Source organism: Neofelis nebulosa, chromosome 18 (assembly GCF_028018385.1).
Source record: "Neofelis nebulosa isolate mNeoNeb1 chromosome 18, mNeoNeb1.pri, whole genome shotgun sequence".
Taxonomy (NCBI): Eukaryota; Metazoa; Chordata; class Mammalia; order Carnivora; family Felidae; genus Neofelis; species Neofelis nebulosa.
The window spans coordinates 11058765-11081175 of NC_080799.1; the positions used below are offsets into that span (position 1 = coordinate 11058765).

General features: G+C 60.5%; 1 protein-coding gene across 1 annotated transcript in view; it reads right to left on the reverse strand.

Moving 5' to 3' along the window:
• Positions 1-7142: 7142 nt before the first annotated feature.
• Positions 7143-22411, reverse strand: part of CASTOR2 (cytosolic arginine sensor for mTORC1 subunit 2) — a 53695-nt gene continuing 38426 nt past the window's right edge. Inside the window, exons 3-9 of the mRNA XM_058710456.1 lie at positions 14453-14646; positions 13928-14060; positions 13317-13440; positions 12437-12547; positions 11998-12080; positions 8375-8469; positions 7143-8295 (exon numbers count right to left, since the gene is read on the reverse strand). Coding sequence (XP_058566439.1) covers positions 8230-8295; positions 8375-8469; positions 11998-12080; positions 12437-12547; positions 13317-13440; positions 13928-14060; positions 14453-14646 — 806 coding nt within the window. The 3' untranslated portion in view covers positions 7143-8229. The remainder of the gene's footprint in view (positions 8296-8374; positions 8470-11997; positions 12081-12436; positions 12548-13316; positions 13441-13927; positions 14061-14452; positions 14647-22411) is intronic.

The following is a 22411-nucleotide window of genomic DNA, read 5'->3' on the forward strand; positions in this document are numbered from 1 at the left end:
GGACAGTCCTGCCTGAAGGCAATTTTTCTGAACAGGGTGTCCTCCCACAGTTCAGTTGGGAGAAAATGACGAAATCTGAAATAATTGATAATCGTGCCACAACCCGGGGAGCTCAGTGGCTGCACCCCCTTCCTTTTGTCCATTCACTCAACAAATGCTTCCTGTCAGCCCCTGTATGCCAGGCTCGTGTAGCACACTGGGTCACTTGGGGCCAAGGGCCCCGCGAGCAGGTGTCACGAAGCTGACCTCTAGGAGGCGGAACACCGTAAACAGGCAAAATGGAAAATACGGTAAGACGGTTATGCGGGCTGTGGAGAAAAAGCAGGGGGAGGGGGCTGGCGATGTGGGGCGCTTTGCGGTCTAAAGTGGAATGTTTGGGGTGCCTGGCTGGTTCGGAGCGGGAGATTCTCGATCTTTGGGTTGTAGGTTCGAGCTCCACATTGGGTATAGAGATTACTTAAAAATAAAATCTTTATGGGGGCGCCTGGGCGGCTCCGTCAGTTAAGCGTCCAGCTTCGGCTCAGGTCATGATCTTGTGGTTCGTGAGTTCAAGACCCACATCAGGCTCTGTGCTGAGAGCTCAGAGCTTGGAACCTGCTTCGGATTCTCTGTCTCCCTCTCTCTCTGCCCCTCCGCCACTCACGCTCTGTCTCTGTCTCTCTCAAAAATAAACGTTTAAAAAAAAATAAAAAATTTTTTTACTTTGGAAAGAGAGTGGGGGAGAGGGGCAGAGGGAGAGAGAAAGAATCCCGAGCAGGCTCCAAGCCCAGCATGGAGCCCGACCCTGGGATCATGACCTGAGCCAAGATCAAGAGTCGGACGCTCAGCTGACCCAGGCGCTGCAAAAATAAAGTCTTAAAAAAAAAATAACGTGGAACGGTCACTTCTTTAAGCAGGAGTCCTTGCTGTGTGTGGCCAGAGGCTGCAGGAACCAGCCAGGTTGCATCCGGGGGAGCGGCCCTGGGACCCCTGTCGGGCTCATGCTTACCTCCTCTTCTCTGTGGAGAACCAGTTCTTAAGCTTTACAGCAAAGGTTTCCCATAAACTTGAGAGACAAATTGAAAATGCTTTGTCACCTTCCTTCCCAAAACTCATGGTGGGGCCGCGTACCGTGTCGCCCCAGCGGTGAAGGACAGAAATCTGTCCTCCCTGAACTACGCATCTTAAAGCACCCGCCGGTTTACAGAGGGGGAGTGTCCCAGAAGGCCACGGTCATGCCGGGGGTCCCCCCGGTGGCGTTCAGGGGCAGGAAGTGATGGTGCTGGGCAGGGTCCGTCGGGTGGTTTGAAGCCTCCCACCCCAGATTCGGATCCGGTAACTACCTCCATCTTGGACACCTCGACCACGGCACTTGTAAGGGACGCCCTCGGTGGGGCTTGGTCTGCCTGGCTGGTCGGATTGCGTCAGCCACACGCCAGGCCCTCTCCACAGTCGTCTTCTGTGCCAGGCTCTCCGCTTCCGTCCCCTCGTTCCTGACCCTCCCGGCACTGGGCAGTTGGGTCCCCGTGGATGTCCTGGCTCTGATGCGTCATCTGAAGGCCTGAGAGGGCACTCAGCCTGCAGACCCCAGAGGGAAAAGCCTTCAGGGCAGCAGAACTTTCTGGAGCTCAGGGTGGTAAGAGTGCTCCAGCCCCCCTGCGCCAAGCCCGTCCATCTCCAGGGGCAGGGGTGAGGTGGGGTGGGCGTGGGGGTCGGTGGGTGGGGCCAAGCGAAGACCTAGGCCTTCAGCCCCGCCCTGCTCACACCTGCCTTCCACGGAAAATGCCAGAGATTCCAGGATCTCTTCTGTGCCTAGGCAGCCCCAATGCCCACCTACCAAGGCAGCGAGGAGCCAGACACCAGAGGCTCATGGGAGGGGCGCTGGGCAGGTGCCCTCCCTCTTGCCTCCAGGGTATCTTGTCCGAGCAACCCTTCCCGGGGGTGTGACGTCCACAGCAGGGCCCCAGGCTTGGGGAAGAAGCCCTGTCCTCCATGACCCCCCCGCCCCCCGGCCCCACCTCTGCCAGAGGTCTGGGAAGGAATGACTGGTGTAGTGGCCTGTCTCCAGGATGGCCCCCGAGCCCCCGACCTGCCGGCTCTCACACCCCTGAGCAACCTCGGCCTGTGTCCAATCCGAACTGGGCTGTATGATGACGGCATGGCGCTCGGCGGTGGTGTGTGAATTCTGAGGCCTGGGAAGAAAAAAACCATTCTGGCTTCTCCCTTGGCCCTCGAATCCCTTGCTCTGGGCGAGGCCAGGCACCCTACTGCGAGGAGACTCGAGCAACCCCGCGGGGGGGCCCACGTGGAGAGGAACAGGCTTCCTGCCAGCAGCCGGGCCCAACCTGCCGGCTGTGTGAACAAACCGCCTTGGAAGCAGATCCTCGGGTCCCTTGGCCAAGACTTCAGACGACTGTAGCCTCACGAGGGGCTCTGGGCCAGAACTGCTCAGACTGCTCCCGGATTCCTAACCCACAGAAACCGCCAGGCGCAAACAGTCATTTTCCAAGCTGCTAAGTTTGGGGGCCACTCGTTACGCAGCACCAGGCAACCAATTCGGCGCCTCTCGCTCTGGGGCACGTTTCCTCTCTCGAGAAGACTCTGGGTGTTGGGCTGGAAGCCTTGTTCTCCCTCCTCCCAGCACCCCCGGCCTGTCCTCCACCCACCCCCGCTCCCGACCGTGGCAGAGAAGGGAAAGATAGCAGACGTGGTCCCGGGTCAGCCCCGAATCACACAGCCGTCAGCCACCACCCGTTTTTTTGTCCATTTTAATTAACACTTTACAAAGTACAAAATATACTGTCTTTTTTTGGGGGGAACATTAGGTACTTTTTTTCTCTCCGTCATACAGTACATGAATCTCGAGGGTTTTGTGTTTCTTCAAGAAAAAAGAGTAAGCGTGAGGGCCCCCGGGGCATAGGGTCACCCGGTGCTCCCCCCTCGCCCAGGCCCCGGGACAGATCTAAGTGCCACTGCTGCTGCTGGTGACCCGGGGCATTGCCAGGTGAGGGCCGGACCCCCCGAGGCGAGGCCCTGGGCAGGGCAGAGGCCCCTCGGAGCCCCATCATGCACCCAACATCCACGCACCCCCATCTCAGGATAACGGAAATAATTTTGGCATAGAGCAAGAGAAGGACTTGGGATTTTGTTGTCAGCCCCCTGCCCTCTCCCCACCTCCACCCCGCCCAGTTTTGGAGCCAACCCTGCTCAGTTCTCCCTGGACCATTTTCTGAATAGGTAAACTGAGGCAGAGAACAGGAAAACGCACTGGGCTTGACCTCGCTCTTGGGACACGAATTTGGCCCGTTTTTCATCCACCACCAACCGCACTCCCCACCCTGGTCCCCGACTTCACTGGACGCTCTTTGCAGACGAGCCCCCGGTAGGCAAGGGGCACCGGCACCCTACCCGTCTCCCCGTGAATACTGTCTTCAGGGCTGGGCGCTCCTGAAGAGCTGGCCCGGCAGGTCTAGCCCCTTGGGGCTGGCTGCATGGGCTGCGTGGGCCGCCAGGCGTCTGTGGGGCACAGCAGAGCCCCTGTTGGGGACATCCCTGTCCCCCACACCCTATCAACTCTACAGGCAGCCCCCGGGGTAAGAATGCCCTTGAGGCCTCAAAATACTGAACGAGCCAGGCCCTTGGCTCAGATGTGGGCTTTGCACACACGCCGATGTGTAGGACACAGGGCGTGCACACCCCCACGTGTATGTACACACACACATGCGGCCGAACTCACGACACCGTCCTGACTCCCAGCCTTTCCCCACCTTGTTCCGAGAGCCTCAAACTCCCTCCCCACCACGGATGCCGCGGTCCAGGCCACAGGCTTCTTTCTCCCTCTGACCCGGGCCACTCCTGGCACCATCGGCCCCAAGGACGGCAGGCTGCCTCAGCCAACAGCTCCCGCCTTGCCTTCGCCTTCTCAAGAGAGCAGGCTTCACAGGAGGTCGTGGATGTCAAAGCTGAAGGCCACGGCCCACCCTGTGGCTTTCTCCCTTAGGAGAACAAAACTTAGGGTCTAAGGAATAAGAGACAGTTAAGCTTGCCCTTTTGCTACCTGTACCTTGAAAATGAAAGAAAGAAAAAGAGCTGGGATGGGCTCTGAGATACAGGAAAAGGGACTAGCTAGAGTAGGAGTCAACTGCCCTCAACCCGGGCCTCTCTCCCCAAGCCCGCCCTCTGCTGGGTTGACCACCAAGCGGCCATCTTGGTTGGCTCCCCTCTGGCGGCCTCTTTGTAGGGAGGGCTACCGCCCCCTCCAGGCCCAGCACCTCCCTCAGCATAGCGTCTGGGAAACCCGAGAAGCCAAAGCTCTGGTCTTTGGGGTTGAGGGGGGAGACTCCATTATCCTTGCCCCTCAAGCTCTGCTCACCAAGCCAGCCACACAGCAGGTCCATTTCCCAGCGTCTGTGACAGCCGGGACTGGCTGCTCCTGGCGCACAGGGGGGCATGGACATATTGGGGGGTTTCTTCCTACCCCCTACTCAGTGTTCGCTCAGGAAGGGGTACCAAACATTTCTAGGTCACAGAGCACAGGAGTGCTTGGCTATCATTTGAGAGGTCCTCAAGGTCCCTCTTAACCCTGGCTGGGAACCCAAGTTGTCCCCAAGTCCAGTCCAGAGGCCCACAGAGGCAGCCTAGGGTGGCCACAAGACTCCTCTGACAGCCTCATCTTTGACCATCAGGCAAATGGTGCCCTTGGCTTGGGATAGGGGCCTCACCCTACCCATCAACCCAGCACTTTCTCCGCCGTCCTCTATCATCTCACAGGGGACAAGCTTTGCCAGACCACGCATCTTCTTCTGGACACCACGCTGGTCACCAGGGCCACGCTGTCTGATGGGGGAGGCCATGGCGGGCAGCTCTGGGTCAGCTGGCCCCTTTCCTTCCCACCAGGGGCCTGTGGCCTGGAGTGGGAGGCAGGGGGAGGATGCTGGTGTTCGGGCCGCTCTGGACCCCCCAAATCCTGGGGAGGGGAAGTCTGCACACCTCTCCAGCTTGGATGTGTGCCCTGGTCTCTGGAGCCCGCCACGGAGGAAGGGGTACAGAGGGAGGAAGGCGTTTCTTGGAAACCAGAGGAGCCCATGCTGAGGGTTGAGACACAGAGATTTTTGTAACCGGGAGTGAGGGAGAAGGTGGGGGTGGTTGTGCCTTCCCGTCTCCCCGCCTCCTCTCTTTAGTGTGCAGGGATGGGGCAGGTGAGGGGTGAGGGTGGCCTTAAGCTGGTGCAAGCTTTTCTTACCGCGGAGTGGCACAGAGGCAAAGACATACACAGCCAGAGCCCAGGAGGCAGGTTGGGGCCACCACTCACCCCTACCTCTCGGCAGCCTCACTCAGGAACCCCGTTTTCCTGCCCCTGCCATGTGCCCCACCGGCCAGAGCCAAGACACCCTCCGCCCCGATGGCACATCCCTCAGGTCACTCTGGTGGGTCTGGAGAGCCCCCCGCACCCAGCAAACGTGGGGCACTCTTCCCTCCCAAACTGCCACGGAGACCAAATCCCTGACTATGCTCGTCACGGGCACAGCAAGAGGGGAGCCCAGGGAACGGGAAGATCCAGACGGCAGCTCGGGGCCCAGGCCCAGATGGCCGCCAACACACCCAAGCGGCTGGAGAGCCCAGCCCTCGCCCCAGCCCCCCCCCTGGACACAAGGTCAAGGGCCTCGGTCCTTTTGTTGACTAGACGGGGCCAGTGTCCAGGAAGAGGCCTGAGAAAAGAAGCCGAAGTTTCTCAGCTTGCCGGTGAAAAGGACCAGGTAAGCAGTCAGCCAGGGGGAAGGGGAGGGGAGGGGAGGGGAGGGGAGGGGAGGGGAGGGGAGGGGAGTGGAGGGGGGCCCAGGCTGGAAAGGGCGGGACCACCTACCTGCCCAGGTCTTTGGGCAAAGAGCAACGGTCACAGGGCCTTTCTGCTCAAGAGCGAGAAATTCCAACACTCCTCCCTCCATACCACTGTCCCCCAGATAAAACAAGGGTGCCCGGGGGCCTTGACCATGGAAACGGGGGTGCAGGCAGGGGCTGAATCCAGCTTTCAAGGGAGACTGGGGGAGGGAGTCTTGGGGCTCCGCTCCCGGGCTGCTGGTTTTTTTTTTCCCTCTCAAGTCAGGGCTTCTCGAATAATGTATTGCCTATATACTTGAATTAAAAATATACGGTGGCTCAAAACGTGCCCGCGTGCACGGCAGACGCGGCGGGAGGAGGCCCCCACGCCCACACACGTGCACACACAGCGGGGTCTGTGATCCACGTACTGTGCACACACGCGTGTGTGCTCACACAGTATATATTAACATATATATTGCTCAAGTATATATGCTATTTACAGTATATATCTATATCAACATAAAACACAGGTATTTATAAGTGTGTACAATAGATACGTCCTGGGGGGGGGTGGGCCTGGGGAGCACACGTTTCCGGGGTCACGGGGCCGACACATTTGCTCAGCGGGGTGGGGGTGGGGGGGAGCGTGGAGGAGTGACATCATCAGGGGACCCGACGGGGAAGGAGTCTGGAGAGGCGCGCCACGGAGAATCAAGGCCTTCCAGGGAGAGAAAGGGGACTCGGGGTCTCAGGTGCTTTCCTGCCCGCTCGGCCACCCCCCACCCCGTTTTGGAGCCAGCAAACAGATGGACACGTTTTGGTTGTTTTAAGAGTTTTGTGCAACATGAATGAACTTAAAAAAAAAAAAAAAAAAAAAAAGTGGGTTCCTCATCAGGGCTTGGGCCCCGAGCATCTTTAAGGATCTGGTGGGCGTCCCGGGCTCAGAGGGTCCCCCGACGCTGGGAGAACACGGCAGTGGGGCTCACACAAGCCCTTCACCAGAGAGACCCTCCTTTCTCCTCTGAGCCTCTCAGGGACAGCGCAAGGCAGCTGTCGCCTGAGAAGGAGCACCAGGGAGGGAGGGGCCGCCTTGGGGCTCACCCCCATTCGCCCTGGTCGGCCTGCCACCTGGCTGTCCCCTGCCCCGTGGCTCCAGAGAAAGGGCTGATACCTCTGTGATGCCTACAGACTCCCACGCTTGTCCCTGGAGCCACAGGGCGTCGGCCAAAGGACCCTGAGCCTCTGGGTCCCCCAACAGAACTCAGCAGGCGTCGCCCCCTGTCCCCTGAAACTGCCGCCGACCACAGCCTGGGCGCGAATACATTAAATAAGAAACTAAAACGTACGGTATAGTTTTCTCTATTAAGGCTCAGATAAGCTGCCCCCCAGGTCAAGTACTCATGAATGCCACAGGCCCCAGCTGAGGGGCGGGCAGGCAGGTGAGTTGGGGGCAGAGGCCTTCCACATCCCCCCAAAAGTGGGGCAGGGGAGGGGGCAGGATAACGGGGAGCCCTGTGCTGGTCTAGTCAACTGCTGGGGGGTGGGGGTGACCCAAGGAACCCCAGGTCCAAAATGCTGGGGATGCCCCCCGCTTTGGGGAAACCAAGGCTCCGCCTGCCCAAGGAGGGTCCAGGGAAAGCAGCGGGGACAGGAGCTCGTGCCCCAGGCTGGTGGGGCTCCTGGGAACCGCCCCCAGGAGTGAGTGCTTATGGCGGGGAGGGTGTGGACAGGGCCCCCTTGGCAGTCTTGCTGGGAGTCGGGGCGCGGGCCCTGTGGATGGCAGGTGAAATTCTGGGTGGCCTGGGTCCTCCCCAGATCAGGGCCCCACCCCTGCTTGTCGGAGCCTCCCCCAGCACGTGACCCGAGGGCCGCCCACTGGCCTCCACTCTGCGGGAACCAGCCCGGAGCTGACGGAACCGGAGACCAGCGGCCACAACATCCAGCCTCAGGTCCTCACGGGGGCCTCCCCGGTCTCCGTGAACTCGGCTCCGCTCGGCCGGCTCCCCAGGATGACGCGAGAATCAGAACCCTATTGTCTCGTAGGAGGGGGCCTGCTTCCTTCGGCATCTGTCCCCCCCCCCCCCCCACAGCGGGCCAGGCCAGAGGGGAAGGCGGGTCGGCTCGCAAACTCCCTGGGCCTCAGACATCATTTTCTGCAGTAGGGGTGGTGGGGAGGAGGAGCTGGGGGGAGGGGGGGTTCTCTGGAGGGTCTGGGGGCTCCAGGAAGGCAGGAGGGCATGGGGAGGCCTTGGCTTGGGCCCCAGGCCTGGCAGGGTGAACAATCAGGGGGTGTCTCCCCGAGGCCCTGTCTTGGGGGCCCCCGGGGCCGATTTTCCAGTCCGTGAGAAATACCGTGAGAAGACTCTTCGGGGGAGGGGCCTGGCCCAGGCCTGGGGGGGGGGCAGACAGGGAGGAGTGGAAGAGGCCCTCCTAATGCTTCTCTGCTTGGCTGACTTTCAGGGCGCCGATGACGGCGTTGATGTTTTCTTCTGGCACCTGCAGGGGGCAGGAAGGGGGGGCAAGTAGCCACGAGCCCCGGACCGGCATCCCTCGCCCCCTCGCCCTCGACACTCACCAGCGCGTGGTCGAACTTGAAAGTACTGATGTAGTAGGCGGGGATGTCTGCGGCAGCCAGGGGCTCGGAGATCTGGGCCACAATGCCACACTCATCTGGGGACAGAGGTGGGGGACACGCTCAGCCTCCTCGGCCGGCCTTCCACCCTGCTCTGCTGACAGCGCCTGCCACGCACCCGCAGTATCTAAGCGCTCCTGCCCCTCGCCCTGAAACCTTAGCGCAAGGCCCCTCCGTCCGGGAGCCTTCTCGGACGTCCCTGGCCAGCAACGAGCTCTCCTCTGTGGGGCTCCTCACGGCCCAGCTCTGTCCGGCTTCGGTCCTGTTTCCAGGCCTCCTTCCCCGCCACCTTTTGAGTTCTCCGAGACGGAGCTGTGGCCGACGGGAGGACATGGGTCCACGCCCTCTCTCCTGTCGACGTCTGACTCTCTTCTAGCCAGACTGGTCCAGTCACTTCCTCTCTCTGAGCGTAACCTTCCCCGTTGGAGTCCCCACCGGGTAATGAGTGACCTCTGCCTGTCCTAAGGGCGGCGCCAGGCATTTGTTTGGGGCCCGAACGGGACTTCTGCAAAGTCCCTCGCCTCCAGCATCCTGTCTGTTTTGAAGGCACCATTCAAGGCTGCCTCCTACAGGAAGACCTCCAGGGTGCGAGGACCACTCTGAGTCACCAACACAACCCACTCAAAGTTTTCAGGTGGTTTCTCCCAAAGCCACTGTTCAGATTGTGACAATGGTACGTTTTTCCCAACACTGTCCCCGACTGGGTGGGAGAGGCCAGATCGGGTCACCAGTTCCCCCCGTGACTCTGAGGCTGAAGCCTGGGAAACAGCCCCGGCTGCACCACTGCAACACCCCATCCAGCCTCCATTATCCCCATCCCCATCCCCATCATCACCCCATCCAGCCTCCCCTCTGCCCCCTCACTCCCTGGCCCCGGCTCCTGATCTTGTCAGCCCAGCCTTCGACCCGTGTGGCGACCCGCTAGGCTTCTCAAACTCCTGCTTTTCGCTTGGCCTGCCGGGGGTCTCCTGGCTGGACCCGAAGGCCCTTTCGGTGGCCGTACAGCCTGGGGCCTGCACATCTGGTGACCCTCTGCCACCAAGAGGTGGAGACTGGTTGTATCCAAGACCCTTTAGCTCCAGACGCAACGATCTCGATAGAGACGGAGGCGGGAGATTAGAGTCTAGAACGACGCCTTTCCAACTGTGGGCTGGGACCCATCCATGACACCCACCTAGGAGGCCGGTGGCCAGCATTTTACAAAATGATGCGACGGCAAAGGAAAAGACCAAATGGCGCAGCGCAGAGCTTGAGCGAGTATGGTTTTGTGCAAATGCAATCTGGGCTGTGTGCGTGTGCGTGCGTGGGGTTAGGATTAGAAAACGTGTTTACTCCAAACCACGCTCGAAAACATATGGGATCTGCCGGTCTAGAATCCTTTGGATTCTCGGGAAGCTATTTTTCTTGCGGGGCTATTTATAGCTGGAAGCATGGCTTCGAACCCCGCGGCGTCCCGGGAAGGCAGGCAGACCCAGCTTCTGCGGCCGATTCTTACACACACCCTTTCCCCTGGCTGCCCGCCCGCGGGGCCGCGCAGACGAAAACAGCCTCACGGCGACGTGCAGACGTTTGCCGCTGGAGAGACGTTTTGGGTTTCACCCACCCATCCCCTCTGTATCTCTTCTTTATTTGGACTTTCTGTTTTTGTACTCTACGCGGTCTATTTCGATCAACTCGGAACCAGAGCTGGGGGCTGAAAGGCGAGCCGACACGCGTGTCCTCCTGCTTCTGGCCTGAGTCTCCTGGTGACCCCCCGGCGGCCCCCGCTTTGCCCGCCCGAGCTCTGCCGGACGCCTCCACCTTCAGGAAGAAATAGTGACAGGCCCTTCGGTCTGGCCTTGGCCGCGCTGCCTGTGGTGACCTGAGCAGCTCACCCTCTCTACCTCTGGACTCTGCACCCTGGGCACGGCCGCCGGGAGCCACCTGGGTGTCACGTCATACCTCCCTCTGCTGCTACTGCCCTCTCCTCCCTGCGGCCGGGTGAATACCCACCAGTCACCTTCACCGGGAAGCCCTCCCTTCCTGACCCTTCTCCAATCACCCGGTCCTTCCATGTGACGGTGACAGCACATGCAGCCTGCTTCGCCACTCGGACGCAGCATCTACGGTCATCCTTATCTTACACAGTAGGAAACCGAGGCTCAGAGATTAAGCAGCCTGCCTGCGGTCTCGCCGCTTTCTTCCAGCCCAGGGCTCATCTCCACATCCCCATGACCCTGCACAAGTAGGCAGGAGAAAGGCTGGGGTCTGTGGAGAAGGAGGTCCTGAGAGGCAGGCTGTGGGTCCCAGGGTCGGACCAGGAGCCATCAGTGTACATTTCCCAGCACTCCAGAGAACAGCCTACTGTCCTGGCCCCAGCATGGCTCTGGCTTTGGCCTTGATGTGAGCAGAGCTGGGGTGGGAGGTGGGGGTGGGGAGACCTGTCCCGTCCTGCTAGTTACTGTCCACCTGCAGGCTCATCCAGAGGCGGGTGAGGCGGGTGAGGCAGGAGGCAGGACATGGCTCCCTCACTGACCCTTCGCCCTCAGGTCAAAATGCCTTGCCACCTCCATCTCCTGTCCCGGGAACTGAGCGCCCAGGGCTGACACGATGGCCCCTGGAGCAGTCTGAGCTTTATCTGGAGCATTCTTCACTCCATCTGTGCGAAATCAGTGCTCAGGGCTGGCCGAGGGTGCTCCCAGAAACGACTGCCCTGTAACTTACTGACAGCCTCTCCCGGGTTCGAGCTCCGGCATCTAGCGAGTCCAGCCTAAAGAAATCCTTTCTAATGGCTGCATCCCTGGTAACGGGGCCAGCAGCCCCCAACCCAGTACCGGGTGGATCGGTGCCACGTGGCCCTGCTACCTACCGAGGGCCCTGAGTCCTGTGGCCCCTTGTAAAATGCTCAAGGAAAACACTATCTGCCCAAAGACACTGTTTGGGCCGTTGTGGAAACTGAGTCCAGACGGAGTCGTGGGGAATCACTGGGGATTTCTTCCCATGGGATCAGTTTGTCGTGGTTACGGAGGAGAGAACAGGAAGGGTGAGATATTCAGGGGTGAGTGCGGGGGTGTCCGGAGTCTTACTGGGAGACTGTTCGGCAACTGTATTGATCTACACGAGGGAAACTCATCGAAACAACAGCAGCCACCGCCTGTGAGCAGATGGGGCTAACGAGTGGCTTAAAAACAAGGGCGCTTGAGTTCGAGCCCCGCGTCGGGCTCTGGGCTGATGGCTCGGAGCCTGGAGCCTGTTTCCGATTCTGTGTCTCCCTCTCTCTCTGCCCCTCCCCCGTTCATGCTCTGTCTCTCTCTGTCCCAAAAATAAATTAAAAATGTTGAAAAAAAAAAATTTAAAACAAAAAAAAAAACAAGGGCGCTTGGGTTGAAGGAGCTCCTCCCGTCCTTTGCAGGCCCGTGCCTCCTGTCGCTCGCCGGTCAAGGGCCCGTGGCGGTGGGGACCTCGGTTCGGCAAGCCTCAGCCTCCCCATCTGCACCGCAGGGTGAGGGACCCCAGACGGAGGTCGGCGATGCTAGGCCCTCCCCCCACCCCCCCCCCCCACCGGTGTGGAGCCCCACGGGACTCACCAAATCCCAGGGGCTGTCCTCCGATCCGCACCATCTTCCAGAGCTCTCCGGACGCACTCGTGAACAACAAATTACTAGGGAACCTTAACAAAGAGAGAAAACCCCAGAGGCTGACGTTGGTCGTGGTCCCTTGGCTTGGGAGCTCCAGGGTGCCAAGGACCCCCTCTCCGTGCCCTCCTCATCGGGGCAGAAGGGGAGGGCAAGGCTGGGAGCGGGCTTTGGAACAAATGCCCCCCTTAGCCAATTTGCACGAGGGATGCCATCCCCAGCCCCGGCCCCAGAGACGGGGAGCGCCCAGACGGCCCCAGGCCTTCGTCTCTCTGAGCTGCTGTCATCTGAAAGATGGGCCCAGCTCACCCACGAGGCAGGGCTGTGCTGAGCACCCACTAGGTACGAAGGGCACCCACCACGGAGCCAGCCCACCCTGGGCCCGACTCACCTCTGCTGGGTCTGCACGTCCATCACCAGGGAGATGTAGCCCTCAATGAGGGAGAAGGAGAAGAAGCGGATGTGGCCGCAGTCCTCACCGGCGGCCATGGGGTCCTTCACTCTGGGGGGCCGGGGAGGGGGCGCTGGTGAGGGGGGGCAGTGGGCCCCCGCTGCACCAGGACCCCCACCCGGCCCGCCTGCCTGCCCACAGGCCTCGGCACACGGTGCTGGGAAGCCCGGGAAAGCCCCAGGACTTGGCCCTGACCCCGCCCTGCTGGGTGACCCTGAACCTGTGCCCCCGCCCCCCGCAGTCTCGTCACTGGTGAGATACAGATGAGCCCGCGGCGTTCACCGAGGCGTGCACCACACTTCGCAGTGCTGGAGACCCGGAAGGCCCCGAGTGCAGACTACACGTGTCCCTTCCTTAGCAGCGTCCTCTGTCCCTGCACCGATCCCAGTCTCAGGGCACAGGCTGTGGTCACTGCCAGCTCACTGGCCCCTGGTCCCACCCCACTCAGCGTTGGCCTAAACTTAAAATCCGCTCTGAGGAAAAATGCAAAGCCTATTGTCTGCTGAACGAAAAATCCCAACATCCTGGCTCCTCGACTGACTGGGCTCTTGCCCTTGGACCTCAGGGGACGACAGTGGGGTGTTCATTACATGCACATGTGCACTTGGGGCTTCCCCCAGTTTCGGGGTTCTCCAGGAAGAATGTCTCCCCTCTTGGAGCGGGCCTTTTGGGTAGAGCCGTGATGCACCCCCTCCACCTCTGCCACCAGACCAGCTTTCAGGGCAGGTCTGTGTCTCCCTCCTCGGACTGGGGCTCCCAGGCAGAGTCATGTCCATCCCCCTGATACCCCTGTAGCCTCTCATGCCCAAGGGGGCCGTACCCGTTGGAGTAGAACATGACGTCCATGAGGAGTGTGGCAACCGCAGGCAGCGTGTCAGGGTCCAGGCTGGTGACACAGAACCTGTTGCTTGGGCTGGACAGAGGGTGGATGACAGGTCTCTGGACTGGGAGAGCAAAGACATCAGGTGCTCAGGGAAGAGCAGCATCAGGCAGGAGGGCCCGGGAAGGTGGAGGAGACCTGGCCCTTGTCCCTTCTGTAGCCTCCAATATCACCCACAGCTCTCCTGATTCTCTAGGCTCACCTCCAGACCCCTGGGCCTTTGCACATGCCCTGCTGTCTGCCTGGAATGCCCTTTCCAACCTCCACCACTTGGCTGAGCTCCTACTTGTGCCCCAAGCTTCAGTTCGAGAGTCACTGCCTCTGGGAGGTCTGCCCTGATACCCTGGGTGGGTGAGGAGTGGCCTCTGGCCATCGCCGGCTGTGTCCGTGTCTCCCCTCCTTGCTAACCCTTGACAGCAATGTCTGACCAGGACTGTTACGCTGTGTTACGTCTGGTGCTTAATGTACGCTCCGCTCTGGGGCCACTCTGGGGTGGGACCTGGTAACTTCTCGGGGTCTCCCCTGTAGGGCACCCCCCCGCCCCAACTCACCCATCTTGGGTTTCACGAAGCCATTGGTGATGCCGAGGTTCTCGGCTGCTACCGTCTCGCCATTGACGACCCGCAGGATGGTGAACTCTGACGACAAGGTGTGTGTGACGAAGGGCAGGTCCCGTTCACGCACCTGGGGGCGGGGAGTCAAGGATGTGAGTGTCCCGTGGCCCCTGACCCTCCTGCAACCCTTGGGGGGGGGGATGGGGGAGCCTGGAACCGGGTGCGTGCACCTCCCCAGGGGCAGCTGGGAGGATGCAGGGCAGAGGACACCGCATGGAGGGCCGGGAGGTGCAGGTCTGTGCCCCTTACTTCCTGGCCCCCGGGTCAAAGCAAGCATGGCTTGCAAAAGGCAGGCGGTGTGTGGGGCCGGGCAGGGCCCCGAAGCCCCACCTGGGTGGTGCTGACCCCTGACCGATGACCCCCAGGCACCCCTGACGTCTCTGTGAGTGGATCACGGGATGGGGCCGGGGACCACTGTGGACCACCCCACCCACGGCCCCGGCGGGCGGGGCCCCGGCTCACCAGGATGAAGTCTGTCTGGTACGTAGACAGCATGAACACGGAGATGTTCTGGTCGGCCAGCGGGGCGATGACTGACTTGGCAATCTTGGTCACGCCGATGGGCTGGGAGCCGGAGAAGCCACCCCCGCCCGACACCACGTTCAGGGCCAGCCAGGTGGCACCTGCCACACTCAGGTGCTCCGAGGAGGGCAGCTCTGGGGGAGGGAGGGGAGGACACGGAAGGCAGGCCTGTGACTGCTGGGTCCCAGGTCCTGCGGGGGGGGGCGGGGGGGCAGGGCATGGCAGGGCTGCAGGGACGGGGGGTGGCTGTGTGACCCCGGCCAGCCCCGCCCTCTGGGCCTCGGTGCCCTCGTCTGTCAAAGGAGGATGGGATCCGGGGTCCCGGGCCGGGAGCACCAAGCAGACATGCGCCAGGCAGCTCGGCAGGGCAGGAACCTCGGTGACAAGTGCCTTATGGGGCTGGGCCTCCATGTTCTCCGCCATGGTATTCATACCAACGATGGTGTCCAGCAGTCAGTAGTGACTTTGTTATTTCCAGTCCTCGCTCCAGAGTCGGGCTGCCATCACCACCCTCATACTGGTGGAATGGGCCCTGTGGTTTTCATACTGGGTTCCTGGAACCCTCCTAGGGGGCCGGAGGTAGAGAGGGGGCCAGCGCCAGGGCGGGGGGCGGGGGGCCCCCAGGATTTCTCTCCCTGCTTCTATCAGACTTGCGTCTTGGAAGAACACAGAGCTCCAGGAGGGTTCCTAAGGATGCCGCCCGAGTCCCTCCAGACAGCCCAGGGCTCCTGGGGGTGAGCACCGGGAGGGTCAGAGTGGCGGTAATCACCGACCAGCTCACAAACCCCCGGAATCCAAATGTTCACCTGTCCTAGCCGGTCCCGCAGAAGAGCACTCTGAGACTCAGGACTGGAGCCTGGCCCACAGGACGCGGGTACACGCAGGCGCACGTGTCTCCGATGCACGGCTACAGAGTGCGACGCGGGCTGCACACGGGGCTCTCTGCGCATCACAGGCGTCTGCTCAGACACACCCTGTACCAGGACTGTCACTGCCACTGTAGGCGTGGCGCACCAGAGCGCCGAGGGGGCTGGCGACCGCCCGAGCTCCCTTAGCGAGTGAGAGCCAGGATTCAAACCCAGGTCCGACTAGGAAACAAACCTCCCGCTCCGATCTGGGCACTGACCCGGAAGAAGGGCCAGGTCCTCAGTCAGGGCGGGAGACCGGAAGAGGGGCTCAGCCACTGGGGAATCAGGGGGGCTGTCTGGACGACAGTGATGAGGACAGTGCTACCCTAGGAAGCTGGCCTCGGGCAAGACGGCTTCCAAGGAGGGGAAACCGAGTGAGGCCCCACCTGGACTCCCACCTGCCCAGCTCCGGTTGCCATGGTAACCACAGGCTAGTGAGCCCATTGGTCCTGCTGCTGAGAAAGGACCGTGCTGGCCAGGCTGGCTGGAGAGGGAGGCGGCTTCCCACAAAAGGGGAAAGTCTGGGAGGAAGAGCAGGAGGAAAGGCTTTTTAAATGGTTTTATCTTGGGGGAGGGACAGGGGCGGAGAGAGAGAGAGGGAGACAGAGGATCCGAAGCAAGCTCTGTGCTGACGGCAGAGAGCCCGACGTGGGGCTCGAACTCACGAGCTTTGAGATCATGACCTGAGCTGAAATCACGAGTCGGGAGACACTTTTAGTCTGTTACGTGGGGGGTCAGAAGAGAGAGAGCCCCAGGACAGACCTCCAGAGGAACCATGCTCCCCAGAACCAGGAGCTCAGTTCTGAAATTCTAAGGGGCAGCACTGAGAGCCCCCCGGGGCTGGGTGTCCCGATAGTCCACCCCGTGAGTCGCGGGGCCCCGACGGTGGCCAGCCATCTCAGGCACCATTGTGATATATTTGGCGACGAAAAATCTTAAGTGTCCCTTTTCATTAGGGCAGAACCCCTGAAGCCTTCTTCGGAAAATTCCGGAAGGCTCACTCATGTTGCCGCATGCTAACACGAGGCCGCGTCAGCTTTGGCAAATCCACCCTCTGCCTGCCCATTCCAAGCTGCTCACAACCCGAAAGCACCCAGCGGCTTCCCACATCCTTCGAAGAAAAGCCAAAGTCCTCTCCTCAGTGAGCGCTGTCCGGGGGAGCTCTGTGCAAGGACGGAGGGGGGCTACACCTGCGCTGCCCCCAGACGGTCGCCATTCCCACCAGAAGAGATACGGCTGGTGCAAGCGAAGAAAACAGACTGTGAGTTTTATTTAATTTTGGTGCATTTCAATTCTGATGGCTGCACACGGTGAGTGGTTACCGTCCCGGGCAGGGGGTGCGAGTCCCCGGGGCGTCACCCTCACCGGGGCGCTGGCCCCGGTCGGCTTCATTCTCCGCCAGGCTCAGCGCCCAGCCCGCGGAGGTGTGAGACGAGTGGGGCGGTGGCAGCTCTACTCTGTCCGGGCCGCGCAGTTCCCACCCCCCGACCTCCCCTGTTTCCCGCCCCCCATCCCCCAACTTCCGCTCCGTCACCCTGCCAGACCCGAGGTGGGGGGGTGGCCTCCGACATCATCCCTTGCTTGTATCCACCTTCCCAGGATCGGGCAAAGGCCCCGGGGCAGCCGATGCCACTCCCACAGAGACGATTCCCAGAGCCGGCCAACTTCTCTGAATTTACAATCCACCAGTGGGGACCGATGCCCATCTGCTTGTGGACGCACCAGACGCGTAAGAGCCAGGATTCAAACCCAGGTCCGACTAGGAAACAGACCTCATGCTCTGCTCTGGGCACGGACCAGGAAGAAGGACCAGCTCCCCAATAAGGGAGGGGGCTCCGAAGAGGGGCCCAGACATCGGCGAATCAGGGATGCTGTCTGAACGCTGTTCATCTACTTATGGACGCACAATAGGCTGAAAAGTCAGCCCCCGCTCCCATTTCACAGGGCCAGAAACTGAGGCCCAGAGAGGGAAGCTGATGGACCCCAAGATCACTGGGTAGTAAATGGCAGGGCAATCTCATTCTGGCACCGTGGAATGCCTTCCAGACCCACCTTGGCCACCAGCCCACCCTGGAGTATCAGGGAAGCCCCCTCCCCCCGCAAGGCTTAGCTCCAGGACTGTAAAGTGGAGGCACTGGGCCAGCAGGGGCTCCAATTGGGACACCATGAGTCCCACACCCAGGCGTCGCCTTCATGTGGTCTCCGTGGACCCCGCGAGGCCTTCACCGCGCAGGTGGGAGCTCCTCTGCCCCGCGGACCCGAGTTCCGCATTCTAGCGGGGCACGGTGGGGGGGTATCCCGAGAGCAGGTGGGAGGAGGGCAGAGGACACAGGCTTCGGGCTCTCGGACAGTGACAAACCCCAAACCCTGGCTCCACCCTGCCCAGGGGAGGTTGCCAGGGAGCTGCTGCAGATACAGTGGGGAAGGCATGTCGTCGGTGAACCGCTAGGCGTGTGCATGGCTAAGGGGTGCTGGTGCGGCCAAAGCTCTGCTCTGGGGAGTCTTTCTCGGCAGGTTTGGAGGAATCCCGGGAAGAGAAGCCCAGGCCTGAGGCTGCAAACGGGGGCGTGGGGGTGGGGGTGGGAGCACAGGATTTCAGGCCAATCCAACCGTTGGCCAGTCTGGGTCTGCCCGCCCTGCTCCCAGCCTCAGGACCCCCACTCCTGGCTCTCGGCCCCGGACAGAACCCACTGACGGTGGTCAGTTTCAGACCGGTGGTCACCATACTTCCAAAAGGGCGAGCTTTGCCAGGGGAGCAGAAGCATCTGGAAACCACAGTTGTTTGCTGCTTCCCGCCCCCGGGACCTCAGAGCACTGCCCTGGCATTCTAGGGGAGAGGGAAGGCAGGCCTGTCCGGGCCCCAGCTTCACCCCGGGGCCAAGCTTCAGGGTGCCTGAGCTGCCATTCTGGGGCCGTGGGGATGAGCTTCCAGGAGGCTGACCAGGAGGCAGGAAGCTTGCCCTTCCCTAGAGGAACAGTGGACCCATTCCAAGACCCAAATGGATTATTTCTGTCACTGCACATAGTACCAGACCCTAAAAATAGCCACTCAGAGCTGAACACGCTCTGTGGTGGAGGAGGTTAACTGGTCTTGTCACCCCCAGCCACAAAGTGGGGCGGTTCTGTTGCTGGGTAGAGTGCCCCCTGCGCTGTTCACCATACCCCCACGTCCCCAGGACTCCCCTGTTCCGGCTGTAGGACCCGCGGTCCCCCGTGCTACACAGCTGCTACCTCCCCACACAGCCTGTGTGCCTCAGGCTTCTCCTACCCTGCCTGCAGCAGGGTCAAGAGTCCTGGGGTCAGACGGGCGGGTTTAATCCTGCCGATACGACTCTGGGCACAAAGTCAACGCCCCCTCGGTTTCTTAAGTTTTCAAACACAGAATGATGAAATCAGGATCAGGTCCAGAAGATGCTTCAAGGATTAAATGAGATAATCCCCATCAAGCGCTTAGCTAAGCGTCTGGCATCCGAGCCCTCACCACATGCCAGAGACTTTGTTAGTACATTGCTGGTGGTAGTTTCGATGGTTTCTGGACGGCAGTTGGGCAAAACATAACGAGAGTGTTCTCACTGTGCGGCTTCCCTGGGAAGGAGCAGTTGACACGCGGGGCGACGACAGACTCACGGGTGAGGCTTCAACCCAAAGGGATTTCAAATGAAGACCCAGGCGGACGGACCACGGCTCATCGGCCACAGAACGCTGCACGTCCGGTTAAAAAGCACATTTTCCAGCTACACAACGTATCTTTGGGTAGCTGTCTGAGAACTGATGTTAGAGACGGAAGGAGTGTCTCATTCTGCGGGCGCGATGAACAGGACGGGGCTCTTATTATCAGGTGACAGGTGCTCAGGTGGTTAGGGGTGAACTGTCCTTCGGATGGTTCAGCAAACGATAAATGCGTGCGCGTGTGTTTACCGGAAGGAGGGAGAGGGCAATGGTCTTCAAAGGTTAACAGGTGGGGAGTCCCCCTTCCAGGGGGAGGGTACAGGGGCGGTTACCATAGTGGGCTCTCAGCTGCGGTGCGGGTCTGAAAACTGCCAAAACGCAAAGAGAAGGGAGGCGTGCCTTGGAAGGCTACTTGGTATCGGGGAATGAGCAGGAGACTATACTGGGTGGAATAAAAAGACAGGAAGCATAGCCACTGCGGGCCAGCACGGGGGTGTAGACCGTGGAGCTCTCGCAGGAAGAGATCTGCCACAAGGCGGCCCTGGAGGGAGGTCGGAGGGTGGGTGGGAACTGGGGTGTCACGGGAATGGCCAGGACCCCGCAGGGGGCAGGCACGCAAAGGCCCACCCCTCCCCCTCCCTCATTGCTCTCCCTGCCTCTCTCCCCATCCTGGCAAATGCAATCTCAGCTCCGGGGTGTTACTTCATGCGAGGCAGGGGCAGAGGGGGAGTGAGTAGGAGGCCGCTACACATGCAGATGGGCACTGTCCCCCCAGTGCTCCCTGGGAGGATCAGCTTTAGGGGAACAATAAGAACCGGACGGACTGAGCTGGGAGCTTGGGCTTCCTGGAGAGGCGACCCCCGCTGGGGGCACCACTTTGTCCTCCGCTTACTGAAATGGTAAATGACAAGCTAGGAGCTCAGAGCTCTGGCGGGCACAGCCCTCTCCGCCCCTGTGGACGTGCAAGGTAGACACGGCGACTCCCTGATGCCTATGGAGCACAGGTGCATAGTATGGCCACGTGCGCGCCTTCTGGAAGGGAAGGGTGATCCCGGGTTTGGGATGAAGCAGCTCGTCCAGAATCATAAGCAGCGAAAGTGGCACAGCTGGACCCGAACCTGGGTCTTTCCCGTCTCAGCCCAGGGTGAGGCCAGGACTTGCTTTTCAACGACTTTCCTGCTCCACCTTTGGGCCGATCGCGGCCCCTGAGCTCGCCCCTCGCCACTGTGCGACGGATCACACGTTCGGATACGGGGACTTTGTGGGGGCCCGTGATGGGGAGCCCAATTACCCCCGGGCCCCTCTGAAACTGCAAACCTAAGATTCTGCCCACTACCCAGAAGTCAGGGCAGGGACCGTCATTTTGGGTCCCCAAGAACACCCTGCACCGCACACAGTAAGTGCTCATTCAATATGTAAAAGATCGAAGCCCACACACGCTTCCTGCTTCTGTTTGCCACCCAGACGGACACCATCCAGTTGAGCCAACTCTTAATCTCCACATTAAACGAAGAGCTGTCTGGTTGACGTCCTGTCCCCACCCCCTCCAAGATTCTTCATCTTGCGTGCAAGTGAACTGCAAAGGGCCGCCGGTTCCCAACCGTGAAAGTTCCATGCCAGTGAACAGTCACCAAGGCTCCCTGGCTGATGCTAACAGAGGCCACGGGAGGCCTCTGGGGGACAAGCAGTGTTTGCACAGCTGCCACAGCCAGGTGTCCCACGGAGGTGGCCACAGACCAAACTCCCTTTCTGAAGAGAAGCCTCCCAGAGCTTGGGCAAGAAGGTGGAACCGTGTGGCTCCTTCCACCCCTCCCCTCCCCCAGATCCTGCCTCTAAGAGCCTTCCCCCACTGCCTGCCACCCCCCCACCCCCCGACTTCTCAGCAGCTTCTCCTGACCTCGGTTGTTGGAACCCCCATACCACTTTGTCAGAGTACTTTCCTTATTTCTGCCCGGACCGTCGCAAAGGCATTTCCTGCTTCAAATCCGCACCCCATCCATCATGCACAGTGATGTTTCCTCACTTGTAAAACGGGTCTTTGCTCTTAACCACTGGAACGAGCCCATGAGGTGAGGCGTCTCCACTGAGCTCATAACAGGAAGGCTGTGCAGGTGAACAGGAGTCTGGCTTTGTGTATCCCCCCCCCGCCCCACCCTCACCCCAGAGGTCTAGAACATGAGTGCAGGAGACAGCATACTTCATTAGAGGCACACGATGTTTCTAGATTTTTCTTGGGCAATAATCGATGACCAAGAAGCCTGGTTTGCTGGCCAGGAATTGCAGCCTGGAACCAAGACCCCCTACCTGGAAGTCACAGAGTTAAGGGTGGCCAGAGGCTGGGCCCCTCCTCCCAGCCCCTGCTGGGTGAATAATTCAAACCTGTCCCAGGTCCCACCTTCCCCTGACTTGAAGACTGAGCAGATGAGCCCTTTGCTATTGTTACTTCCCTGCCACTGGAAAAGGTTTGGGGGAGAAGCCAGGCGATTGTTACTGGCTCCGGGGAACCTTAGGGCTTCAGGGTGGTGGGTGATCCCCTCCCTGGGCCAGTTAGGGTCTCAAGACCTCAATTTGGACAAAGCCTGCTTATACACTTCCCAGGGAGGCCCCCACCTCACACTCCCCTCCTGTACACTCACCCAGCTGCCTCTACCTGAATCCAGCCTCAGTGATGACTCTCTTCCAGCTCAACAATCTTCAGTGGCTCCCTACTGTCTGTGGAATAAGGTGCAAATTTACCTTGCTCACCTCTGTTTTAGAACTGGACCTGGTCTCTGCTTCTTCTCCTGTACTTACTCATAGACGCCTACCGGACATGCTCTCTCCCTCCTCAGCCCATCAAGGGCAGCAAAAAATTGCCTCCTCCGGGAAGCCTTCCCTGACTACACGAGCTCCCCCAAAGTCTCCTCTTCAGAGCCCCCCCCCCCCCCCCCCCCAGAAAGGAACATCCTGAAGAAGACTCACTACTTCTTCCAGACCCAAAACGTGAGGCTCTGTGCCGGTCGGCAGTGGAGCTCAGGAAAGTCCCAGGTAAATTCTGATCTGGAATCTTTCTCGATTCCTGCTCTGTCCTCACTGTGCCAGCCTCCCCACTCGGTTCTCTGCGGGCCAGCCCTTCGAGTTCAGGCAACACCCTTCACTGGCTCCCCCTTGCCTCTGCCTCTCCTGGTCTCACTCGTCCTGCTTCCTTCCCCTGTTCATGCGCCCAGTGACCTCAGTTCCCTGAGAGTGCCAAGCAACCCTCCACTCTGGAAGTGTCCCCAACCCCAACCGCATAGGTTCCACTGGGTAGCTCTTTACTCATTTCCTTGGGTCTGCCTCAGGC